The 26,241-nt window shown below is 36.4% G+C and overlaps 1 protein-coding gene across 1 annotated transcript in view; it reads left to right on the top strand.

Moving 5' to 3' along the window:
- The window catches only part of LOC110455937, a 31,049-nt gene extending 6,910 nt beyond the window's left edge, over nucleotides 1-24,139 (top strand). Inside the window, exons 2-16 of the mRNA XM_021506401.1 lie at nucleotides 1,059-2,043; nucleotides 3,253-3,330; nucleotides 3,779-3,891; nucleotides 4,769-4,796; nucleotides 6,399-6,999; nucleotides 7,498-7,642; nucleotides 8,552-9,777; nucleotides 11,206-11,257; nucleotides 13,485-13,571; nucleotides 13,848-14,050; nucleotides 14,534-14,687; nucleotides 16,382-16,489; nucleotides 17,543-17,649; nucleotides 18,372-18,483; nucleotides 20,320-24,139. Of these exons, the coding sequence (XP_021362076.1) occupies nucleotides 1,125-2,043; nucleotides 3,253-3,330; nucleotides 3,779-3,891; nucleotides 4,769-4,796; nucleotides 6,399-6,999; nucleotides 7,498-7,642; nucleotides 8,552-9,777; nucleotides 11,206-11,257; nucleotides 13,485-13,571; nucleotides 13,848-14,050; nucleotides 14,534-14,687; nucleotides 16,382-16,489; nucleotides 17,543-17,649; nucleotides 18,372-18,483; nucleotides 20,320-20,655 (4,269 nt within the window). The 5' untranslated portion in view covers nucleotides 1,059-1,124 and the 3' untranslated portion in view covers nucleotides 20,656-24,139. The remainder of the gene's footprint in view (nucleotides 1-1,058; nucleotides 2,044-3,252; nucleotides 3,331-3,778; nucleotides 3,892-4,768; nucleotides 4,797-6,398; nucleotides 7,000-7,497; nucleotides 7,643-8,551; nucleotides 9,778-11,205; nucleotides 11,258-13,484; nucleotides 13,572-13,847; nucleotides 14,051-14,533; nucleotides 14,688-16,381; nucleotides 16,490-17,542; nucleotides 17,650-18,371; nucleotides 18,484-20,319) is intronic.
- The last annotated feature ends 2,102 nt before the right edge of the window (nucleotides 24,140-26,241 follow it).

Below are 26,241 nucleotides of genomic sequence, written 5' to 3'. Positions count from 1 at the left end.
AAGTTAGTTCAAATGAATGACCTTGACCAACTTTCAAAGGTCAAAGGGGTCAAATGTCATAAAATCTTCAAACGACTTCTTCTCAATAACCAAAAGGCCCAGGGTACTGATATTGGGCCTGTAGCATGCTGGGATGAAGGGCTACCAAGTTTGTTTAAATGAATGACATTGACCCACTTTCAAGGTCACTGGGGTCAGATGTCTTAAAATCTTCAAACAACTTCTTCTCAATAACCAAAAGGCCCAGGGTACTGATATTGGGCCTGTAGCATGCTGGGATGAAGGACTATCAAGTTTGTTCAACTGAATGACCTTGACCAACTTTCAAGGTCACAGGGGTCAAATGTCGTAAAATCTTCAAGCGACTTCTTTTCAATAAGCAAAAGGGCCAGGGTACTGAAATTGGGCCTGTAGCATGCTGGGATGAAGGATTACCATGTTAGTTCAAATGAATGACCTTGATCCACTTTCAACCTAATGTCCTTGTTCGACAATCAAGGTCAGAGGCGTCATATGTTTAAATCTTTTAATAGGTTCTTATGAAATCTTAAGATTACAAGTGTTAGATTAATAACAGGTGAGCGATGCAGGCCCATTGGGCCTCTTGTTTTTTATATATTCTCTAGCGTACTCCTTGCGCTATATTTTGACCATTTGGCAACTTTTCGCTTCGTAGCTGACACAGTACAACACTTTTCTTTCGCTTACTTCACACGGCCAGTCATTTTGTTTACAAAGAATTTGAAATGGTGTGCTCTGTGCATGCGCTAGTAGAGGGAAATCCCTGAACAATTTGAATCTATTTCAGCCAAATCCGATCGTTATTTTCCATAAGGAGTCTCACTTGATATGTTTATGTAGTATTTGAAAAAAAAGACACAAAATAAAATTACTTCACCGTGATGCCCCTTTAATTAATAATATATTATAAGTAGTCAAAAATGTATCTATTATTACGATGTGAACAGGTAACCTTTTTTTAGATCAACAGTCTGTTTTAGAACTTGGTAAGAACACTGATTGTTATCATTGAACTATTCCTTTTTCTCTCTCCCTAGGTAGTGTAGACATGTTAAGTACAAAAGGAATGTATCACAAGTGAAAGGGACTCGATACAACTTAAAATGGATGTGATTGATGAAAATGCTTCCAAAATGCAACACAGAGAGAATGCATCTGAAGGTGCATTGCAAGAGGTTGCTAGCGCTACGGACACTGAATTGACGGAGCTTACAACGGAAACCAAAGCGACGCATTCAGTGGAAACATCTGTTTGGAGGGACACTGTAGAGAGTGCACCTGTAGAGGAAGTGTTGGAGAAAAGTATCCAATTTGACACTGAGGCCCCAGTAGACATAAATGACATTATTGAAATACAACCTAATGACGAAGCAACTTTATCAGAAGATGGCAGCTCAAGTGCTGATATGTTCAAGGGAGAAGACACAAACAAAAATGTTTATCAAGACAATGGGTCAAAACCAGGAGATTTTGATGAAGACAAAAATATAAATGTTAACCTGTCGGGTGAAACAGATGATGAAATTGGTGATAATTGTGCTGTAACAAGTAGTTCTGTTGACAATAATGACCAGGGGGGAACCGTAGATGTGGACCAGACAAAAACCTTTGGAAAAGAGAGCGATGGTCTAGCCATCACTGGAAAGGAATCGGAGAATGTGAAATATGCTAATGATAAAGGTATCAACACTGGCAGTATAACTGATAGTGCCTCTGAAGATGAAAATGCTTCGCAAACTGTTTATGACACGACAATCAATGATAGTAATATCACTGACAATTTTATGGAGAATGGTGAAGAAAATGGAATAGTGATCAACGACAAAGACATAGTGACAGCTGCCGATATGTATGGTAGGGGGAAACGCTCAAAACCTGAAAGAAAGTCAATGGAAAATTTGTCTGATGATGAAGACGATGAGGAAGGGAATTCTATATCTCTTCGAAGCATGAAAGGTGAACCAAATTATGCCAAAAGTCCATACTCAAGGAGCCCAAACAAAAGAAAATATTCAAGTCCAGGTAAGTAAGTCTTGTCCTGCTGTATCGTCCTATAGAGTACCAAGACACCCTGTGCTGAATTGTTAAAAAAGATGAATATTTTGTTTTTAGGTCACCTGAGCTTTGCTCAAGTGACCTATTCAAATTCTGATCGCTTTCTGTCCGTCGTCGTGTGTAAACTTTTTTACATTTTCGACTTCTCAAGAACCAGTGGATGGAATTTTTTCAAACTTGGTCAGAACTATCCTTCGTAGATGAGGTTACAAAATTGTAAAATTGGGATTCCTACCCCAACCCCTGGGGCCAGGGCGAGGCCAAAGGGAAAATTAACCAATATTTCAAAAATCTTCTTCTCCAGACTCAGAGGTACTACAGTCATTTTCTCTGCATAGATGGAAAGATCATCATGGGTTTTATTTAAATTGTAAATTTCAGTACCCTTGGGCCATCCGTTCTCCCTTGGGGAGGGGGTAAAGTTTACTATAGTTCATCTCAAGACCCAGATCAGGTAGAATCAAATACTCTTCATAGATGGAAGGGTCTTAATATAAGGTGCTTTACCAAAATTCAGCTGACTGGCAGAACCAATATTTGTACATAGTACATATATCTTTCACACTACTTTTGCATTACATGTAGTTCAAGTTACCTTTGTTACACAATGATTTCTTTTTCATTTGGCAACTTCGATAACGTCAGTTTTTACATAAATCAGGTGTCCGTTAAGGCCAATGGGCCTCTTGTTTAGAATTAACTACATACTATTTTTTTTCCACTCTTGTTAAGAGTTTTCTTTCTCAATTTTGCTTCGCTCACGATTGATGGGTTGCAACGCGGAAATGGTTTGCAGCTCTGCGCTGTGATGGAAGGGTTTAATAATAGATGCCAAAGCACATAAAAAAAAATCTGGAGAGAACACTGATACCGCTTGAGTAATATTGATTTTTCTGGTAAAGAGACAAATATTTGACTGGGTATTCATGTAATTAATTTCCCCATATACAGTATATAGTTATAAACATCAATGAATGAAAAGTTAGATGTATGATACATGATCAATAATCACGTTAACATAATTGTCTTACATACCATTTCATCCCTAGGTATGTTTTGGTCTACAGATCCGAAGTTCTTTTATAATTAAATATTGTTGACTATTCTATTTTTTCCAAAAATCCATATAATTAATTTGCGCAATTATCTTTTTGATGATTTTCTGTTTCATTTTAGGGAGAAAACCAAAAACATCAAGGAAGTTTTTGACTCGTAACTTTGATGAAGAAAAAGTCCTTTTACCACTAAAAGAAGGTACATTCAATTGTTATGTGCATGTATCAACCATTTGATTTGTATGTAAGTACACATATACATATCTACCATTTGATCAAATACTATTTCAGTACATGTTTTGTATAACACAGTCATGTGAGGTTTGACAGAATTGTTGTATCCTAATATGAAATTCCTATTAGAGAATATATTTTGTCAGTGTTGTATCCTTTGCTAAATTACTATTAGTGAATATATTTTGTGTTGTATCCTTTTGTAAAAATTTCATTTAGTAAATACACTTTGTGAGATTGTGCTTATTTGACACTGATCATAGATAACATATGTGTACTTTGTGATATAATTATATAATTATTAGATTTAAAGGCAAAAGAAATACAAATTGACTAGTGTGGAAGACCAACTAAAAATTTTGATTTGATGTCCAGTTTATATGAAGTAAACAAGAATTTATTCATTTGTCTAGGATGGAGAAGAGAAGTGGTGATCAGGAATGTGTTTGATAAGTTTACAACAGCGGGTGGAGTTAAACAGACTCCAGCAGATGTGTACTACCACCCGCCCAAAGGCAGAAAACTTGTAAGTCATGATTTGATGGAGGAGGAGGGGAAACATCATTTCCCGCTCAAAATCTTTGCATATTTAATCCATTTTTCTTAAAATCAGAAAAGTGTGTTATGAGTAAATCACATGAATGATGAATTCAAAAGACTTGTAAGTTTTATTAAGTGGAATGTAAAATGGCTGGTCTTTGGTAACTGCTAGTGATATTAAATTTCAGGCAATGTCTGACTTTCTTTTCAAATTTCTTAAAAATTCCCTTTGACTTCATACATGACTACACTTTGATTACAAAAAATCTTTAAATACATGCTATAGCTTTTACTACAGTATGTATTATTCATGTGTAATATTTGAGTCTAGAATCTGAAAAGGAAAAAGATGTCATTGTACAATTGTGTTAAGAAGCTAAGAGAACAGTGAGACATGTCTAATCTTACCCGTCAATAGTGGATTGTTCAATCTGATTAATTAAATCCACATAATGCTTATAATTATTGGCATACATTAAAATCACACGTCCCTTAAGGTTTAATATGTCCGATCACACAAATTTCACTATAAAAGGGTTGATCTTGGGCAGACCTCATGTGTAGGGATCCTTATCTCAGTTACCTGATGGTTTATGAGGAAAAAATAACATTGGAAAATAAAGAAAGTATTAATGTGCTACTGAATAATTGTCAATTTTATGATAATGTGCAAGTTTTACAGGTTGAAAATTGAAAGTTTTTCAAAAGACATTGATATAAAGGCCATTGAAAAATTATAGGCTACTAATGATGTTTTGTAAATCAAAAGTTTGTTTTACTCCGATCATTAATGAAATAATATAACATCAAGTGATTGTTACTGTAGGCATTGTATTCTCTAAAACTATTTTTTTACATTTTAGAGATCCATGAAAGAAATTATAGATTACTGTAAGTATACAGGAACTAAATCTGAATGTTTGAGTGCACAGGGCTTTGTATATCAATGCACCTTTGTTTGTAGGCCTATTAAGTATTTTCTATATTTCTCTTCCAATAATATAAGCCCACAGGGCCAGCACAATCTCCAACTCAAAGTAGGATGGTGGGCTAGTTACAGGACAACGAAGTAGCATTTGTTGGCATTTTCACTGTAAATGATACCGTTGGAAGTATGGTCCCACTCTAGCTACAAACAGAACACATTACATCTCCAGCACACACGCAGGCATACACACTTAGGGAGATATTAGCCAGGTGGTATAGGACAAGTAGTTAGCGCCTGTTAAGGCAGCTCCTGCAAATTTCTCAAAATTGTATTGATTAATGTATATGCTAATTGTATTCATTGTATTAAATTGTATATCTATGTACTGTAAAGCGCTATAGAGTGGCTTATGTTAACTAAATAGGGCGCTAATCAACTCTAATGAACTAGTTTTTGAATTGTATCAAAGACTAGAGGTTTATCGAGAAAAACATGTGTTTCTCCTGGAAATACATTATTCCTGTTTCTGATCAGGGAAACAATTGCCAGGAATTTCAATGTCACAATGGAAGATGACATCACAAAGCATTTTTACTTGACATCATAATTATAAGATTCATTGCAATAAGATCCGGTGTTAATTCCCTGCTAGTGTAACCAGAAATGTTTATGAACTCTGAGCTGTGAACCAATACTTTACTACTAATTAACTGATTACTTTTGGATTGTAGACTTTTGCTGATTTTTATGGTTTGCTTCATTCACAAAATATGAAAATTAAAAACATCCAAACTCTATCCAGACCCCATAAAATGTTTTTTAATGAACTGTTATCAAAGAGTTATCCCCACCCGTGTATTGATCATGTGTTTTCATTCTATAATGATTTAGAACTTCACACAATTACAAAGGACAACAATATCTCGGGACAAGTTCGAGTTTCAGGGTTGTCAATAATTTTATTTTATATAATTCCACTATCATTATACTAACATTACAATTTCTTGTAGTATTATTATTACATTAAAATCAGTTACAAGCTAATTGTATACTTTTCATTTTCCCAAATTAACCCCAAAGGGCACCATTTTTGTAAATCATTACAGTCTAATAGCTAGCGGGGGCCGGCAGGGGACATGTATTGCTTTAGCAATACTCAGTATGCTTGTTTTTCTGATCAATGAAAATTCTCAGTGTTGCAGAAAAATCTGTTCAGTTGCCAAATCATCAGTCATTGTGTTTTTTATGCTTTAATTAATGTCAAATTTGGATATCAAGTACACTCTTTCTGCTTCTGACTGTTGTTATTTTTTTGGTTTGATTTGAAATTGCCAGATAAACAAAGATCTTAATGACCTCTTCTGCGATTAAAATAGACCAATTTAAAGAAAACTTAAAGTATGAATGAACTTCTTATGAGTCCTGAACAGGGTGTGAATTCAAGTTTAATCATATGGCAAGATAACCATGTGACCCCTGTCCAATTCTCAAGTTACACCAGATTAATTATAACCAAAGTTAGACATATCACTAACAAATTTTATTTATTCATTCTTTTGTTTCAGTAAAAAAAACTTGTTCTCCCTTTACGGAAGACAATTTTTCACTTCTTCGGCGTCCAATATCTGAACCTCCATATGAAGTAGTGCGGCATGCTGGAAAATCGAAGGGTAGATCTACTATGAAAGACGAAGATTCCTCATTTGATACATCATTTGACAAGCCAGAAGTTGTGATAGAAAGAGCAGATGATGAAGAAGAAGAAGATGAAGAAGAAGAAGAAGAAAACAATGAGGAAGTCAAAAAAGAGAAACCATTGACCTCAACACCCGTATCATCCATTTTGAAACGTGCAAAGATAAAAGTGACCCCTATGAGATCAACCTTTAAGTTCAAAAGCAGGGGTAGACCTGCCAAAAGCAAGCCACAACCACATTTCCCAAAAACAAAAAACCTTCTTTATCGACATTCATCAAAACATGGCTACCATGGAGTAACAGAGACACTAATAAAAGATGTTACCGTGACGATGCCAGATCTTTCCAGACAGGATAGTGACTTAGATGACTCTAGCATGACTGAATTACCCCCAGCAAAGAGATTCAAGGCTACTGCACGCAAGAGTACTACTCAGAAATATTTCAAACCCTCTGCTCGTAATTCTAGGTAAATAAGATGGATGTTACAAAATTAGTTTATTTTGTAGTTTGAAACACAGAGATGTTGCAGGAATTTTCTGTTAACATACCTGCGTTGTACCATCCTCCAACTGACAGTTTGTTCTATTCCGTCTTTGCGTATTGCAGAGTTATCTTCTCTTGTGAGCAGTTATTGATTGTTACGTCATTGGTTTGTGTGAGAAAATTATGTTGTTTTCTCAAAAATTGATGACGTTACTCTCACAAACAAATGACGTAACAATCAATAACTGCTCACAAGAACAGATAACTCTGCAATACGAAAAGACGGTTAAGTAGTTCAATGCATTTAAAAAGCTGTGATAATATAAATCTTCCTCTGCATTTATTGAAAATTGGGTATTCAACAGACAACCATTAAATATCTTGATCATCAATGCTAGACAGATAAGCCTATTTGTCATGATCCCTGTACAATGTGCTGAGAATCCAGCAGTATTTATACCTGGTGTGGTTTTGTTTTCAGTCAACAAGCAGAGGCCCTATGTACATTGTCGTGTCCAGGCCAGGAGAACATTCCACCCAGTCTCCAGTGTGTGGCATGCCTGTGTCTGTTCCACCCACACTGTGTGGCCTACACTCCATCGCAAAACTCACACTTCACTTGCCTGGTAATAACCGAGATTATATTTAAGTGATAGGGCATTTGATTTGGATTTTTTTAATAGCATGTATGAAGCATTTGCAATGAATGAATATACTTAAATTGTAAGCTGAAATAATAATGCTGTCAACGTTTACAATGAATCCTATTAATGACATCACACTATCAGATGTATCTAAATTTAGTAAAAGTAAATTTATTATCGTAAAAAATATTATCATATAATTTCTGGATATACACAATAGCTCTACCAGCTGCTATGTAAATATTAGATCAGGGTTGGATACACACATGTTTATATGCCATAAGGGGTAAGGGTATTTCACAAATGTTTGTAATGGATTTGCCTAAGGCTTTATTGTGGTACTGTACACTCTGGATGTAGTAATTAAATCTGTGGCATAAAAGGACTAAACGCAAATTGCTGAATGTATTTGAAAAATACAATTACATTTTGAAAAAAATGTTTTTAATTTAACTTTAATAATACAAAAGCCTTCCTCCATACATCGCAAATTAATAACATCAAAACATTGGAGACAACATCAACAGATATAATATTTACTTCTTCCATGTTGATATACCCATATTTTAGTAGAAAATATGAGCAAACAGCCTGTTACTGTCACCACAGACAGAGGACGTATATGCTACTCTACATCAATAGACACTTTACACTACTGTATATTTTTGGCAATAAGTTTCTTTTTTAAGAAAACTATATGCAATATAAGGTTGTTGAGATTACATTTAATTAGTTGTGAATTGAACTTAAATTAGCATACAGGTAAAAAACTAATGTTAAAGTTATTGCTATTGCTACATGTAGCAACTGATTTCCACACAATATCACATTTACAGGAAACTGTAGCTCCAGACCAGTCTAACCAAATTAATTGTTATTTGTCTGTTTTAGAGGTGTTATGATCCGTCTCAACTTCAGCCCAGAACTAAAACCATCACTGTGATGAGAGTCGCACCACCCACTCAGAACTCTGTCAAGGCCCCTGTTATCAAACAGGAACCAGTGGATCCTGAGCATCCTCAGAACAACTTGATCACACAGTCAACTTCTGTGACACCGAAAGATATCAACCCCACCCTACTTGAACATCTACGTACTAGTATTCTTGAACGACAGATAATCTCAACCATAGCTGGGCATACTGTGTCCATTCTGTCTCCTGTGCAGCCATCTCAGGCTGCTATGGTTGGGCCTAGACCAAATGCTTTACCATCCTCCACAGTAGTAAGCCCTTCCTCTCAAAATCTTCCTAATTTGTCGATACTTTCGGATCCAATAAGACGGCCGTCTCTACAAAGAACAATATATATGACGCCTGCAGGTATGGTGTCCCACAGCACTGTTACACCCCCGAGTCATCCCGCTACTGTATTAGTTCCTGGGGCGTCCTTATTGGGTTGCAATGTCCAAGGAGCAGGAACGACTCTGCAGTTGCCTCGACTTGTGGCCCCATTGCCGCAGATGCAATATGTATCCCCCACCCCCACCACACCTAGCTTGAGGACACCAGTGCTATCCATGATGCCCCCAAGACTTATTGCAGCCCCAAAAACACCACCAGTAATGATCGTTGATTCTAATAAATCATCACCAATCTCGTCACATTTAACAAATGGAACCACATCACAAGATCTGAATGGAAAAACGGGTCAGATATTGACACTTCCAAGTGCTGTAGCGAAACGATTGAATCTTCAGCAGCCTTTAGCACTCAAAATAAACAACGTTCAGATAACTGTGCCTCCCTCATCTTTCCTGTTCACAGCGGACGGTTTAAAACTATTCCTCCCCCCAAAGACATTTCCTTTACAATTAGGGGAGACTGCCAAGTTAAGTGTGACTGTGACCAACGACAAATCAAATGCCTCTCAGCCAGAGGTGAGTGTGAACATCAACACAGAACAGTTGGACACTTCCGGGCTAGGCATTATCAAACCCATGTCTGGTGATGTCACCCAGTCAACAGAACACTCGAAGGCTACGTGTAATACCAGCCATCGTAAGACACGTTGGAGGGCTGGCATTAACCCTGGCATGTGTTATGTGAAAAAACTGTATGGTGGCTTTGACTGCATGTTCTGTATCTTCCAGTATCTCAATATGAAGGACTTGCTCAGGTAATTTTTTGTTTCTGTTTGTTTTGAATAAGAATGAACAAGTACATGATCAATACATATACATCTGCTACATTGTCCAGGCTGACTGCAGTGCTGTTGTATATATTGCCACGATAGTCATGATATTTAAGTGCAGAAAAGAGGATGAGGCTAATTTCTATCTCCTCTGTCTGACCAATTGGAGATTTAACTTGTAATGTACCAAGGTATTAGTAAGGGTGACAATGTATTTATTGGTCATAACAGTTTTTAGCTCACCTGTCCCGAAAGGGCCAAGTGAGCTTATGCCGTGGTCCGTCGTCCGTCTGACGTCAACGTTTTACTTTAAATAACCTCTTCTGAATAACCAAGAGGCCCAGGCTGATGATATTTGGCCAGTAGCATGCTGGGATGAAGGGCTACGAAGATTTTTCAAATGAATGACCTTTGCCCATTTTCAAGGTCACAAGGGTCAAATATGTTAAAATCTTTCAACAACTTCTGAATAACCAGAAGGCCCAGGGTGATGATATTTGGCTAGGGACATGCTTGAAGGAAGGGCTACCAAATTTGTTCAAATTAATGACTTTGACTTAAATTCAAGGTCACAGGGGTCAATTGTCTTAAAAAACCTTTATTCAACTTCTTCTGAATTACCAAAAGGACCAGTATGGTGATATTTGGTCAGTAGCATGCATGATAAAGGGCTACAAAGTTTGTTCAAATAAACGACTTTCAATCATATTCAAGGTCACAGGGGTCAAATATGTTAAAAAATTTAAACAACTTCTTCTGAATAACCAAAAGGTGCAGGATGGTGATATTTTGCACGTAACATGATGGGATAAAGGGCTACCAAGTTTGTTTAAATGAATGACCTTGACATTTATTCAAGGTCACAGGGATCAAAAATGTTCAAAATCTTTAAACGACTTATTCGTAATAACAAAAGGCCCAGGATAATGATATCTAGCCAGTAGTATTCTAGGATGAAGGGCTACTAAGTTTGTTCAAATGAATGACCTTTAACTATATTCAAAGTCACAGGGGTCAAATATGTTAAAATATTTGGATGAAGGGCTATCAAATCATTCAAATGTCCTTGACCCACTTTCAAGGTTACATTTGGTCAGATAATCATAAACCTTTAAATGACTTAATCTCATTAAACAAAAGGTCTAGGGTGGTGATATTTGGCAAGTTGCATGCTTAGATAAAAGCTGTTAAGTTTGTTCAACACAATGACCTTGTTTGACTTTCAAGGTCAAGGGCGTCAAATATTTTAAAATCTTTTAACAGGTTGGTTTGAATGACTTATAGTCATGAATACTGATATTTAGCCTGAAGCTTTAGTTTAGATGACTTTTAAGTTTACAAGTCTGAGATTAATACCAGGTGACCGATGCAGGCTCATTGGGCCTCTTGTTATGTCTCTGTTTTTCTATGTAGGGTTGCCATGGTGTGCAGAACGTGGAGGCAGCTAGCCATGCATCCTAGTCACGTAAGTAAACAGTTATCTGGAATTTCCATTATTCCCCCTACAATGTTGGAGGGGTACTAGTATAAAGGAATCCCCTGTTCATCTGTCCATCCGTCTGTCTGTCTTTTTATGAATCTTGTAAGCACAACTCCACCTTAACTGCAGATTGGATAAATTTTGTTGTAACTTGGCACAGTGAAAGTTCATCATAGTAGTAGATATGGAAGGGATTTGTGATTTGATTACCTAATTTGAATACCTAGATACTATGAAACGGGGGAGCTTACTCACAGTCCTCTATAGTTACTTTATGCTCAAAATTTATGATGTTCTTATTACTTGATAAATTTGATAGATGCATATGACTGCATTCCAGTAAGATTGATAATGCTTGTGGGGGAAAAAAGGTACTATAACATAAGTAACAGGTATGAAATGATGGTAGTAGTTATTAGCTGACCTGTCCCCAAGGGCTAAGTGAGCTTATGCCTTGGTGCAGGGTCCTTGGACAATATTTTACTTTAAACAACTTCTTCTAAATAACCAAAAGGCCTAGAGTGATGATATTTGGTCAGAAACAAACTGGGATGAAGGCTTAGAAGTAAGTTAAAAAAAATCACTGTCACCCATTTTCAAGGTCACGGGGGTCAAATATGTTTAAAACTTTAAACAACTTCTTCTGAATAACCAAAATACCCAGGGAGATAATATTTGGATAGTAGCATGCTGGGGAGAAGGGCTACCAAGTCTTTTCAAATGAATTACCTTCACCCATATTCAAGGTCACAGGGTCAATTGTCTAAAAAAGACATTTAAACAACTTCTTCTGAATAACCAAAATGCCCAGGATGTTGATATTTGGTAAGTAGCAAACTAGGATGAAGGGCTACCAAGTTTGTTCAAATGAATGACCTTGACATTTATTCAAGGTCACAGGTATCATATGTTCAAAATCTTTAAACGGCTTCTTCTTAATAACTAAAAGGTCCAGAATGTTGATATCTTGTCAGTAGCATGCTGGGATCAAGAGCTACCATGATATTTAAAGTGAATGACTTCGACTTATATTCAAGGTCACAGGGGTCAAATTTGTTTAAAATCTTTAAACGACCTCTTCTGAATAAGCATGAGGCCCAGATTGTTGATATTTTGCAAATTGCATCCTGAGATGAAAGGCTATAAAATGTGTCCGACATAATGACCTTGTGCGACTTTCAAGGTCACAGGAGTGAAATGTTTTAAAATCTTTTAACAGGTTGGTTTGAATGAATTTTGAATACTGATATTTTGCCTGTAGTTCCATTTTAGAACACTTTTAAGTTTACAAGTGTGAGATTTATACCAGCTGAGCGATGCAGGCCCATTGGCCTCCAATATAGAGTATTCTGTGAATACAGATACTAGGTATATATTTTTACAGACACAAAAAAACAACCTATTTACTGCCGATTAATGATGATAAAAGAACAATTCAGTATCATATTTCACTTTAGTTTCACATGTTCATAACACTTGTAAATCAAATCTCATCACCTTGAAACAAAAACACCCTAATATGTTTATTTGACCATGTTGACCGAAATTTAATCCCTGTGAACGGGTATTGATTTTGACAACTGCGAAATGTTCGCCCCACAAAATTTAACAACTTCGGTAAAACCTCGTTATACCGCAACCTTCTGTCCTCTGTGATTTTGGCGGTATAACGAGTTTGGCGGTATATCAAGTTCACAGTTTTAAACCAAAGTGTTCTCACACCAACTGAACTTATACTTTAAAAGAATAATAATTTACTTCAGAATACGTTGTTTTTTTCCAAAATTGTAATTTAATGTATCAAATTGTTGGGCATGCAAAACATACAGCTGATTACCTGGTCAGTCGGTAGTCACATGTAACAGTACAATGTACACACATAAATTATGTAACATTGCTGTCATCGGGATATACCTGTACTCGACTCAAATTGGTGGCATTTAATGAGGTCAAAATAGTGTGATTTTAACCATTTGTTTTGGGAAGATGATGGCGGATGGTGGTATATGCGGGTATGGCGTTGCAAGGGGTGCATTAATGTTGGGGAAATGCGTTCTGAGTAATTCAATGGCGTTATGCGGGTTTGGCGGTTTAACGGGTGGCATTACAACGGAGTTTTACTGTATATAGTATTGTAAAATTTACAGACACAATTTTAAACCTGCAAATCAGCGATCTAGATATTGATCTTACTTATGTGTCTTGTCAACAGTGGAGAAATTTGAGGCTCAGGGGTTTGAAGATCCTGGACTGGGAAAAAGCAATCAACTTCATGTTATTACGAGCTGTACAGTCACTGGTAAGTTAAGTAGAATTTGTACATTGTAATATATTGAAAAAGTATGAATAATGACAATACATGTATCTTGTTATCCAGTTAAAACCAAATAATGGTAGGAATTTTCATCATTGTGCATATATTTCCGAAAAAGATTAACTAGAAGTTCAGGTGAGTGACAAGTTATTCTCTAATTTGATGCCAGCTCTAAATTTTGGTTTGTTTTTGCTTTCTCTTAATTTGATGTCTAAATTTTAGACTGTTAGCATAGTTAACTGTTAACCTCATTTTACCTAGAACCTTCGAGGGCTGGTTCACGATGGGGACAAAAACCGCACATGGCACCAACTTATACCCCACATCCACAAACTGACGTGTCTGCGGGAGATCTCCTTCGGCATCGTTCCAGCCTCTGTACTACACATGGTCAGCGAGAAGGTCTCCTGTCTGGAAGAGTTCAATTCCGAGATGATAACGGATATGACAAACCAACAAATGTGGTACGGTTAATATAATGTGTAGAGTCAAATCACTTCATTTAATGACTTAAGCTGTTAAACAGTATGTTAAATGAAATAAAGTCAAACCAAATGTCGAGTCAAATCACTTCATTTAATGACTGTAGCTGTTAGTAGGATGGTAAACAAAATAAAATGGAACCAAATGTCGAGTCCAATCACTTCGATTTTCACCATACATTAACCTGTTGAGAAAACAAAGATAGAAGATCTCCTGTGAAAAATGCTGTAATAACACTGTTTTCATTCTTAGTTCTATCAAATGTATCCTGAAAATGTCATTAATTTATATTCATATGAACAAAATTAATCTAAGGAAATGAAACTTTACATGAAAAAAGTAACATGAATAAATAGCGTCATGTAATGGCAAAGAAAATAATGTGAATGTTTTTCTCTTTTATACTTGTTCAGTAATACATTTGTTATATAAATGTTCCTATAAAAGCCTGTCCTTTTTTCCAGGTCTGTGCCTACCAAACTGGACGTGGGTAAGTTCTCAGCCCTGACTCAGCTTAGAAAGTTGCGACTGCGAGGAGTGGCAGGTCTCCTGCTTCCGTCCTTTTCCTTCAGTGGTGGATTGGCCCAGCTCGGAACCATGAAGAATCTCACCACATTGGTAGGTACATAAGTAGATAAACTCTGATCTTAGATTTGCTTCGTCTAACTTCCTGGTAGATGATTGAAGGTGGAAAGGAATAAACACAGATAACAAGATATTGCCTAATAAAAAAAACACAGGTCGACACTGCTATTACAGACATGGATATTTTGACCTCTTCACAATCTCCACCACCCTATTTATTTCAAAGCTTAATTTTTGGTCGTGTGACAGATTTCATTATGGTCATTAATGATATTTGGCCAGAAGCATGCTGGGATGAAGGGCTACCAAGTTTGTTCAAATAAATGACCTTCAACCATTTTCAAGGTCACAGGGGTCAAATATGTTAAAATCTTTAAACAACTTCTTCTGAATAAACAAGAGGCCTAGGGTGATGATATTTGACCAGTAACATGCTGGGATGAAGCGCTAACAAGTTTGTTCAAATAAATGACCTTGATTTATATTCAAGGTCACTGGGGTTAAATATCTTTAAAACTTTTAAACGACTTCTTCTGAATAACCAAGAGGCCTAAGGTGATGATATTTGGCCAGTAACATGCTGGGATGAAGGGCTACCAAGTTTGTTCAAATAAATGACCTTGATTTATATTCAAGGTCACTGTTCAAATATGTTTAAAACCTTTAAACGACTTCTTCTGAATAACTGAGAGGCCTAGGTGATGATATTTGGCAAGCAACATGCTGGGATGAAGGGTACTCCCATAACATGAGAGGCCGCTGGTCGGCCTTTTTTCAATCGGATATGATTTTGCCGACTGCGACCTCTCATTTCCGAAGCACTAATTCTTTGATGCAGTTTCCGCCCGAAATCCGGGCGGAACAAAATCGTCTTGAAAAACTCACATCAGTGGTTAACAGTTCATGACAACGATGTCTACTCACGGTTTATATAATATAGATCTCATATATATGTCACAGACACAAATATATAGTATATTACGGAATAGAACACTCAAAATACATGTCCATGTCGTTGTAGCACATCTCTGACCTACATTTAAAACATGGCTTCTGGATTAATACAAAATATCAGGGGGGATTTCAAACGGAACGAAATGATACGGAGTTTGTTTGTATTCCGCTTGTGAAACATTACATGTAATCCATTTTTGTATTAACCGGAAAAATCATGGCAAATGCTGTCTGCTTCGCTTCGAATGAGGAAAAACTCATTATTTATGACTTCAACATGAACTTTTTCTCATATAATCATGGATTTATGGAAAGGAATATTTATTGGACACTTTTGACTATTTAAATGTATGTAAACACGATATACTCTTTCTTAATCCGAACTTTGAAAATGTGATAGTCAGCATTGGGAAAATCAGCTATGGGCAGTTAGAGGTTACGCGGCGCCTGTCAAAAGTTTTTCGCCGTGTAAAACCTCTAACATTGTTGGAGTAGGATGAAGGGCTACCAAGTTTGTTCAAATGAACGAGCTTTGTCCATTTTTTCTGAATTGCTTTAAACTTTAAGTCAAGACGCTGATATTTTGCCTGTAGCTTTATTTTAGTCCTCATTTAAGGTTACAATTGTGACATTAATACCAGGTGAGCGATGCAGGCCCATTGGGCCTCTTGTTATACTTCATATTTTTTTTCATGTTCACTAAAACTTGTATTTTAAGAGTGTATTTACCTTGATGTGTGACAATAAACAGAGTCTTTGTGCTCTGTTATTAGTCACTGACGTCCTTGAAGGAGGTAGATGACCAGGAGTTTGGATTCCTCTCAGAACTGACGAAGCTGGAAGTTCTAGAGCTAGGTCACTGCTCCACTTGGTCGTCAGAGGTTTGTGAATTTCATTTCATTTTTGTGTCACCAATTTTATAGGTTAAGGGGACAACTAACATTGAGATATCTCCCTATGTAAAATAGTTACTGTGTAGCAGGAAATTTTCTTCACAGTTAAAGTTTTGCCTTTTTTGCCGTCTGCATTGAGGGCCAATTCATTGTTGCAGAGACTATAAGTAGACAACATACGGTTCATACCATATATAGTTATGACATGTGAAAGGTGAACGATTGTAAACAAGAATTTTGCGGGTGAAAAGCAAATATATGGTTGTGCAAAAGTTTCCTCCTGGTATACAGTACTTATATTTATAAGTCTCTACTGGTTCCCCGGGGGAGGAATGGGTGGGGGCCTATAAGTTTGCATTCCGTCTGTCCAAATTCTGTCCGTCCTTAAAGTTTTCCTGTGGCATATCTTCTATACCGTTTCACCTGGAGTAACCATATTTAGTATGAAAGTACATGTATTCTTGGCCAGCAAAGTGCAAAGTACATGGCAAATAAATCATTATTGGTGGTGGACTATGGGTTGCCTTGCGATACTTTGCCTTGTTCATTACTTACATAACCATGTTTAATAATTCAGTCACATTCTTATATTTCACAATGCAGATAAACATAACCATGTTTAATAATTCAGTCACATTCTTATATTTCACAATGCAGATAAACAGATTGTTGCATAACACATATCTGCATCTCTTCATTACTTTGCAATAGTTTGATATAATTGATAGTTATGTTGTTACATCATTATTTCTTTTTGACAAGAAAAAAAACACTATTTTATTCCCAGTCGGGTCACAGGGGTTCATTACAAATGTCTGATATACACATATGCTATACTGATGTGAATCACAGCACACATAAACATACACTTACACAAACTTAGGCTGAGTTTCAGCTCTATATCATAGTGATGCTATTTCGGCCAGGGTCGTTCATGTATGAGCGGTGTTTTTATTTCATTTTAAAATCCTAGTTTTAAAGGTAATATTGCAGTCTATCCTACTTATTCCAGCTAACAGAATTTGATTGTGTGTTTTGCAGACTTACTTCCACCTGGGGCGACTACATCAGCTGAAGTGTCTACGGCTGGAGAGTGGGGGAGAGATACCAGACATTGGTCTCGGGGACTCTCTCCTCAATATGAAACAGTAAGCTGTCTAAATTGAAGCTTGTTAGGTGGCCGAAGACAAAGGAATGATAAAAGTTATGATGTCACAGTCAATGACAGTGTCCAACACACACACATTTAAAGCTTTCCGATTGTTCTTTTCATTAGTTTTTAATTCAAGAAAATGTTTTTTTTTACTTCTGAGGATTCTCATTCTCACAGCAGAGAAACATAAAATGTCTTCCATAAGTAACACTTGATATTTACGGTAACAAAACTAACTTAATAGGTGTAGTTATAATGCAGAAATATATTCCGACAGATTATTGGAAAGTTCCAACGTACATTTATATCACAAATATACTTACTTTAGCTTGCATTTATAACATTGTGCCATTTTTTTCTCAAATTGATAAGACAAATTTGAAGAGACAAAATGGAAAAAGTCAAAAAGTGTTTGTTTCAAAGATATTATGATGTCATTTGAGGCAGACTCCATATTGATTTTTTTCCATTTTAATGATGTCATTTCAGACAAATTTCATATGGCCTTTTTCCGTTTCGTTACTACAAATTTGTCTAACCATTTTGACATTGGATTGGATTTTTTGGCTTTTAGTTCATAGTTCAGATTCTGTAACACAAGTATCATTGACAGCAAATATGAAACTCCTTACCACAGCTCTGTGTAAGCTATTCTATAATACATTATCAATAATTATTGGTTTCTGATACCTTATTATTTTTCTTGATTTCCCGCAGACTGGAGAAACTTGAACTAATAATGTTTGTGATTGCCGAGTCCCTACATACATCCCTCAGCCAGCTACAGAACCTAAGTCACCTGGTCATATGGCCAGACACGTCCAGTCAGGTTAGTGGTCAGTTTAAAGATATTCATATCACACAAGCCCAGATCCAATGAGAGGTCTGGACCATCAGTTTGAGTTGGAAGCATTTGTAGGGTTTCTAATCTGTTATGTTTTAGGTGTTAGGTTTGAATTCCAGCATCTTTTTCATTGAACTCCTTAGAATTTTTTTCCAAACATTTTCTTCAGGTTGGTAAGTATGGATTATTTTTGACACAACCAATACAATTTTCTATGTGGCGTTTCGATGACTTGTACGATATGTACATCAGACAAATGACCAGTGAAGCGTATACACACAAAGGTGTAAAATGTGTACGAGTTGTCCACAAAATTGGTGTTGATTTCGGCTACACTGTAAGGGTATGTACAATAGTTTTAATATATGTATCAAATTGATCTGATTCAGCTAGGCTTTGTTTAATACTTGGTCATACCGTAGATGTGCGAGAGTCTTTGAGCCCCTCGTCTCGATTTAGAACTGGCCCACTGCAGCGTATCCAGATGGCTTCCTTTATCTGCTGCTTGAACAGATAGCTCTCTCTGTCCAAAACTTTGGAATTAGCCCAGTCGATCACATGATTTTTCTGTGTGGCATGGTCTGTGATTGCCGATTTATTTATCTGGGACTCAGACTGCTTCCTTTCTGATCTGGTAAATTGCCTACCTTCTTGGGTTTCTGTATCTTTCCGGTGTTCACCAAGGCAGACCCCAAAACGCCTTCCTGTCTTTCCAATATACGACGCGTCGCAGTTTTTGCATCCAATTTTGTATACGCATTCTGCGACGTTTTTCATAGTTGTTTTATCCTTAGGGTGAACTAGGATATTACGAAGCATCTTGAGGGGCTTCATGCATGGCTGTTGCTATGCCATGACCGCGATATATCCTCTGGATGGTTTCAGATATACCCTTTATATACTGACTTTGTGGACAACTCGTACACATTTTACACCTTTGTGTGCTTCACTGGTCATTTGTCTGATGAAGGTGACAGTGTACATATCATACTAGTCATCCAAACGTCACATAGCAAAACAAAATTGTATCGGTTGAGTAAAAAAGAACTTCTCATAATTCTTAGAAGATTTTTGTACTGTAAAACCTGCCATCCATCTGTATTTTGTTCAACCCCTGGTGACTCAAGTCCCATCACATGGTAATTGTTGAGATCCCCACCCAGAATCCATATATATACTTGTTGGCCAAAAAAAGCAAATAATAGAATTGGCCTAAGGGTCTTGCCTTGTTGATGTGGACTTGATCCCTGGGATATATTGAAATTTTTGAAATCCTCACAATATAACCATATTTCAGGACATGAAAAACTGAATACACCCTTGATTTGTCCCCCGTGAACTTGGTCCTCTAGTCATCAGTTAGAACTAGTCGGACCACACCATGTTACCATGTACTAGAAGAAATGAACATTCATTATTTAAAATAAAATGGGAACAAAATATATAAAGAGACTAGTACTATGATAATAGATTGTTGAATGATCTGCTTCTCATACAGGAAAGTAATAGCAAGTGACAAAGGTTACAGTTTTACTTTGGAAATGTTATCAAGAAATTCAGTGTATGAAAAGATACCTGTATATTTGTTATTTTTCATAAAAGATATTTGCCCTATGCTGGTTCATGCTGTTAAAAAAAAACTATTCCTCCTGTGTTAATTTGTCTTTCACAGATATACTATATATATTGTGTTCTAACGTTTACTGCCAAGATGAACTTTCCCTGATTACTGGAGACTAAATACATTTCTTAGTATATCGTGCATGTTTTTATAAAACTTTTTACAAGCAGTCGTTGAAGTAGTTGTTTTGTTTCTTTTAGCCTGCAGCATTAGTGAATTCCCATGTACTGGCAGTCGTGTCAAAACTAGCGAAATTGAAAAAACTGGAGTGGGGGATCATGGAGGACAAGTCAGTGATGTGTGATCGTAACGATAACACAGACACTCAGAAAATGTCGCGAGCAGAATGGATCCCATTTCTGTCTGCAGGTTTACCAATCGATGGAACTGAAATCCCAGACAATGCATCAGTTCAATATATGAGTGTTCATCAATTTACTGAGAAACTTGCCATTATTCACCCAACTACAGAAATTAAAGTGTTCAGTACAGAGTTATTAAACACCAAGCCAGCACAGATGAATGAGGAAAGTTAGCAGTAGTGGTGTCGTGGAGAGGACTCGAGATCTCAGTTCAATGTAACCTGTCAACAGAGACTGGCTAGTATGTCATCGCAATTACAGATTTACTTAGAGACCTGTGCACAAAATAACTTACCAAGAGAAACCAAGCATTTCTCAATACAGCAAAGCTTAGAGATTAATTATTATCATGTCAATAAAATAGAACTTGCGATTTGTCTAGAGAGACAAATCATTACTGCAAAACAATACATATGAACCTATCTAGAAAACAAGTGATTTTGTCTAGAAAATAGGACCTGTCTGTAAATCAGCTAGAAAGAGCATGTCTAAAGTCAGTTCAGGTAATTTCTTTTATCTGGAAAATTCTTACTTAGTGAATTGAAAAGGAGGGCTAATATGATGTTGAACTTTCAAAATGTATTATTGAACTTTATGTGCTTTACAAACTGAAACATTTTTTTTTCTATTTAATAGTAGAAAAAGTAAAAAGCTGAGTTTGATTTTGAGTCACAAGGATCAAATATGCATGTGCTTAGAACAAAGAGTAATTTTGAATTTAAAACTTTATAATTATTTGTAGGCACACGTCCGTCCAATAACCATGCTTCCTTTCTGAATTAAACAGTGTAAAAAGATAATGTTTGACTGGTAGTACTTGTTTACTAGGAAAGGTTAATGTTTACAGAGTTGAATTATATATACCACAACAGTTGTTGCATCATCCGATACCCATGGTCGATTGCTTATTGGTCAGTGTACCACAGTAGGCTGTGGGTATCTGACAATGCTGTGATAAAAAATGGTGATCCTGCGTAAGAGTGTTTGTTCATATTTTGCTTGCAAATTTGTTTTAGCTAGATTTTTACAATCATGCATATGCTTGATTATACACGTGATATAGAAAATGGAAATGAGGAGTGCTTAGTTTTAGCTTCACCAACCAGATATGCATACAGAGATTTAATATTTGAGTCTATGTTACTTTTGAATAATGTGTACAAACATCTTACAGATGTTTGAATTTAAGGAAAAATTTAAATACTGATTAAAGCCCATGCAAATTGAGTTTCAAGTCATTTTACGTTGGTTTAGTTTCGACCAAAAAAAAAATTGATAATATATGGCAGATTTTTATGAAATAAAATGATAGATAACCGAATGTAAACAAATTGTTAAATGTATTTTGTTAAATAGTATGTCATGAAAGACAATAATAAAACATGGAAGACAAGTAGATGAATGAAGTACGTTATGTGAGATGCTGAACTTAAACACACTCCCATTTTATAGTTGTCGTACAGTGGTACAAAAAAAAACTACATGTAAAGACAGTTAACATCTTCCTGAAGTGTTTACTTGTTTACAGGGAAATTCAGCTGTAGTTTTGATCATTACACAAAAATAAACTTGGAAATCCTATAAGACACCTGTTCAAATAATGCCTAAGATCATGGACATGTGTACATGTTCAATTCATGTCTAGGATGAACAATCATGTCTAGGATATATTTCCAGATAATGGCCTAGGTCAACGATAACTTTCCAAATCCTGGCCAGGGTCATGCAGGGACATTAAATTTAAAAATAAAATGTGGTGTCAAGGAAACTGTTATAACAATAGTATTGTTCGCAATGAAATCTGTACTAAAACTGAAATGACTCGCATTGTCAATGGCCCGTAAAACAATATCAAAACCAAACAAAAACTAGCTAGTAAATACCACACTTATCAAAGATACTACCATGTTTAATTATATTATTATTTCTGGAAGTGTTAGAACTACCAATATACTTTTTAATGGGAAGTAAAGTATATTGATATTGTCAACTTAGAATTAAGATTTAATTTTTAATCTCTGTTCAATCTCGGTATACTATATTTGAACATATGAGCACCCAGGGTGCTTAAAAAATCAGAAAAGGTTGGGGTGCTTAATACAGTGAAACCTGTCTAATCCAAACCCTGAATATTCTGAAATCTTGTCTAATCCAATCCCTGAATATTCTGAAATCTTGTCTAATCCAAACCCTGAATATTCTGAAATCTCGTCTAATTCAATCCCTGAATATTCTGAAATCTTGTCTAATCCAAACCCTGAATATTCTGAAATCTTGTCTAATTCAATCCCTGAGTATAATGCAGCTGTTTCTAATGAAAAGTACCAAATATATGTAAACCCTGTATAATTGGATGTCCTGTCTAATCTGACCAATATATTGTATCCCACAAGTGTTGGATTAGACAGGTTTCCCTGTAAGAATGATATGTAAGTATGTGTTCAGTCCTGTTGTGTGTCTATCCATGTCATGTTGCTTTGGTTTTCTATCTCTGTTTAGTAATTCGGTATTATTGAAATGTATTTTGCTGAACCTCTATACTTCAGGGGTTATGCTTACTTTCGCTCTCTGCACCCCTGGAATATGTCATGAAAGGATTGAAGGCTCAGTGTGCACCACCTTGTGGATGAGATGAGTAAACTCGTTTGATTCTTTGATGTACACCAAAAGAATCTCATGGTCGTGTAATATGATGGTAAAATTGGCTGGCTTTGAAGTCGGGTGTCGCTCCTCTGTAATCTTCAAAGGACAGTTTACCAGTCTAGCGATTGGTCAGGTTGTTTTTTTTTACCTGAGACCAATCATAGCGAGCATCTTGCCTTCAATTTTGCTACGACTTACTCTGGGGGTACAGAGAGTAAACGTGATCGTAACCCCAGGAGTATCGAGTATGTTCCGTTACATGTATGACAGCAATAAAAAGGTGGGATACTTATAAGAACATTGGCGCTACTTATTTGACGACATTCAAAATTGATGTGATACTGATTTATAACCCCGACATAAACTTCCCCAGGCCAAGGTCACGGGATCAAAGTCACGTATGCTACAGTAGTACACACTTGATCTTTCTCTTTGTGTTTGCATGTGTTTTTAGTGCTGAACTTTATATTGAGTTTGTATACCTGGGTAGTGCTAAAATACTAATTCTACAAATACTCCAATATAGCAACCAGTTAGAGAAACTGAGGGAAAAACACTAGTTTTAGCACTTTAATATAGTGCTTAAAGTTGATTTTTCTCTGCATGCATAGCTAGTGATATGTTTAAGGAATGTGTCAATATGGTAAATCTTATGGAGTGATTTTAGGTCGCACACCTTTATTTGGCATTGAAATGTGATATACTGTATAAGTGACAATTTTTAGGGCGTGGAAATGTGCAAATATAAAAATACGGTAAACCTCCGGTCAGTACGAATCGGACGATAGTTCGAACACATATTTTTTTCAATAAAAACAAAAAAATTCTGCCTAGTGATAGTTCAAGCTCTGATTGTTTATAATTGACCCTATTTCGGATAGTCCCAACTTGTGAAATGAAGAAGGTAAAGTAAGATTTTTTTTCGGCAAACTCCATTGAAAGAATGCCAATACTTTGATCAACAGACACGTTTAGGGTAATGGGTTGTATGTGTGATCATTTCAGTACAGGTGTGACAGACAAACCATAAATATATGTCACAGATTTTAGCGTTAATTCATTTTTTTACATTGTTTGAAAAATACATCGTGCACAAGACAGCCAATTGCAACTTAAGGCCCCGACAATGTATATATAGCATACGATCCGTACGAACTGATGTCACGCTGTATGGCAAACTAATTGTAAGAAATCACCTGTGTATTGTCAAATGCAGTGTTAACTAAGCATTTTGATTATTTAATTGCAATCAGACATCCCTTAATTATTGCCAATCAAGGTATCACCTGTAAACATGGGCCCTCACAACCGGTCCCCTCACACCAGGTAGGGCAGGCCACGCGAGATGTCACGGTAGGGATCAGCCGCCCGGTTATTGTGAGTGACGTGATTAGCATTCATGTCCAGTCCAAACAATCCACAGGTGTCCCAATTAGCGATGGGTAATTTTGAAGGTGTCAAATAAGTTTGGTAGATATTAGGACTATTACTTATAATATAAAAGCAGACATGTTGATGTTCTGACCTAATTTTACTAACATATAGACCTATATTTACCGGTACAGTAGCGCTTTCGTAAACGCAACAGGTTTTGTAGACTATGTTTTCAATTGATTAAACGGACCATTCATTACGAGTAATATATACAATAGTTTCTGATTCAAATAAAACATATAACCATGAAGAGACTCAATATTTAGGTGTCTGATACAAGGTAGTCTAACTTTTGTGCCACAAATGAAACGTGTACTGTCTTGGGGCCTACACAATGGCCTCTGCTTTGCAATAACGAAATGAAGAAAGTTTAATAGTCAATTGACATTGAATTAAATAATATACTATCATTTTACCCATTTATAAATGTGCCATTGTTCTATGCCAGGCCTTTGTTGTTACGTATCGACCTTACATTGGATATGTCGGGTATATTTTTGTACCTTGATTGACACTTTGCCGAAATTTTTGCCGATAGTTCAAACTCGCGCTTATTTTCTGAAGCATAATTTCGTTTAATTGGAACAGGTTCATCAATGTTTATTTAATTTTGTTCGAACTGACCGAAGGTTTACCGTACATCGATTTCATGATATACAGGTCATGGTAGGTTGACTCCGTTGCATTGTAAGTGTTTCCGTCTGGCTTTATGAATAGGGGTGCCACAATACGGCTAACTAAGATAAGTCGCCGCTCCATCCACCAATATTACAATATGTGTTACCAAATTAAGAATAAGAAGAAACAGACAGTGTGTATCTAGAACTCATAAACGCATATGCACATGCATATCTGACTAGATGATCCTGTTTCCATGTCAGTAAGGTCAGGTGTACTGATAAACTGTTGTTACTGGCATGCTGTTATATATATAACCAATTCTCCAGTTCCCACGTCAGTAAGGTCAGGTAATATGATCAACTGTAGTTACTGGCATGCTGTTATATATATAACCAATTCTCCAGTTCCCACGTCAGTAAGGTCAGGTAATATGATCAACTGTAGTTACTGGCATGCTGTTATATATATAATTAATTCTCCAGATCCCACGTCAGTAAGGTCAGGTAATATGATCAACTGTAGTTACTGGCATGCTGTTATATATATAACCAATTCCCCAGATCCCACGTCAGTAAGGTCAGGTAATATGATCAACTGTAGTTACTGGCATGCTGTTATATATATAACCAATTCCCCAGATCCCACGTCAGTAAGGTCAGGTAATATGATCAACTGTAGTTACTGGCATGCTGTTATATATATAATCAATTCTCCAGAGCCCACGTCAGTAAGGTCAGGTAATATGATCAACTGTAGTTACTGGCATGCTGTTATATATATAATCAATTCTCCAGAGCCCACGTCAGTAAGGTCAGGTAAACTGATAAACTGTTGTTACTGGCAAGCTGTTATATATTTAACCAATTCTCCAGATCCCACGTCAGTAGTTCAAACTCGCGCTTATTTTCTGAAGCATAATTTCGTTTAATTGGAACAGGTTCATCAATGTTTATTTAATTTTGTTCGAACTGACCGAAGGTTTACCGTACATCGATTTCATGATATACAGGTCATGGTAGGTTGACTCCGTTTCATTGTAAGTGTTTCCGTCTGGCTTTATGA

The sequence above is a fragment of the Mizuhopecten yessoensis genome, unplaced genomic scaffold (genome assembly GCF_002113885.1).
Source record: "Mizuhopecten yessoensis strain PY_sf001 unplaced genomic scaffold, ASM211388v2 scaffold8427, whole genome shotgun sequence".
Lineage (NCBI taxonomy): Eukaryota > Metazoa > Mollusca > Bivalvia > Pectinida > Pectinidae > Mizuhopecten > Mizuhopecten yessoensis.
The sequence above is the reverse complement of the archived record's forward strand: the minus strand, read 5'-3'. Positions and strand labels throughout refer to the sequence as shown.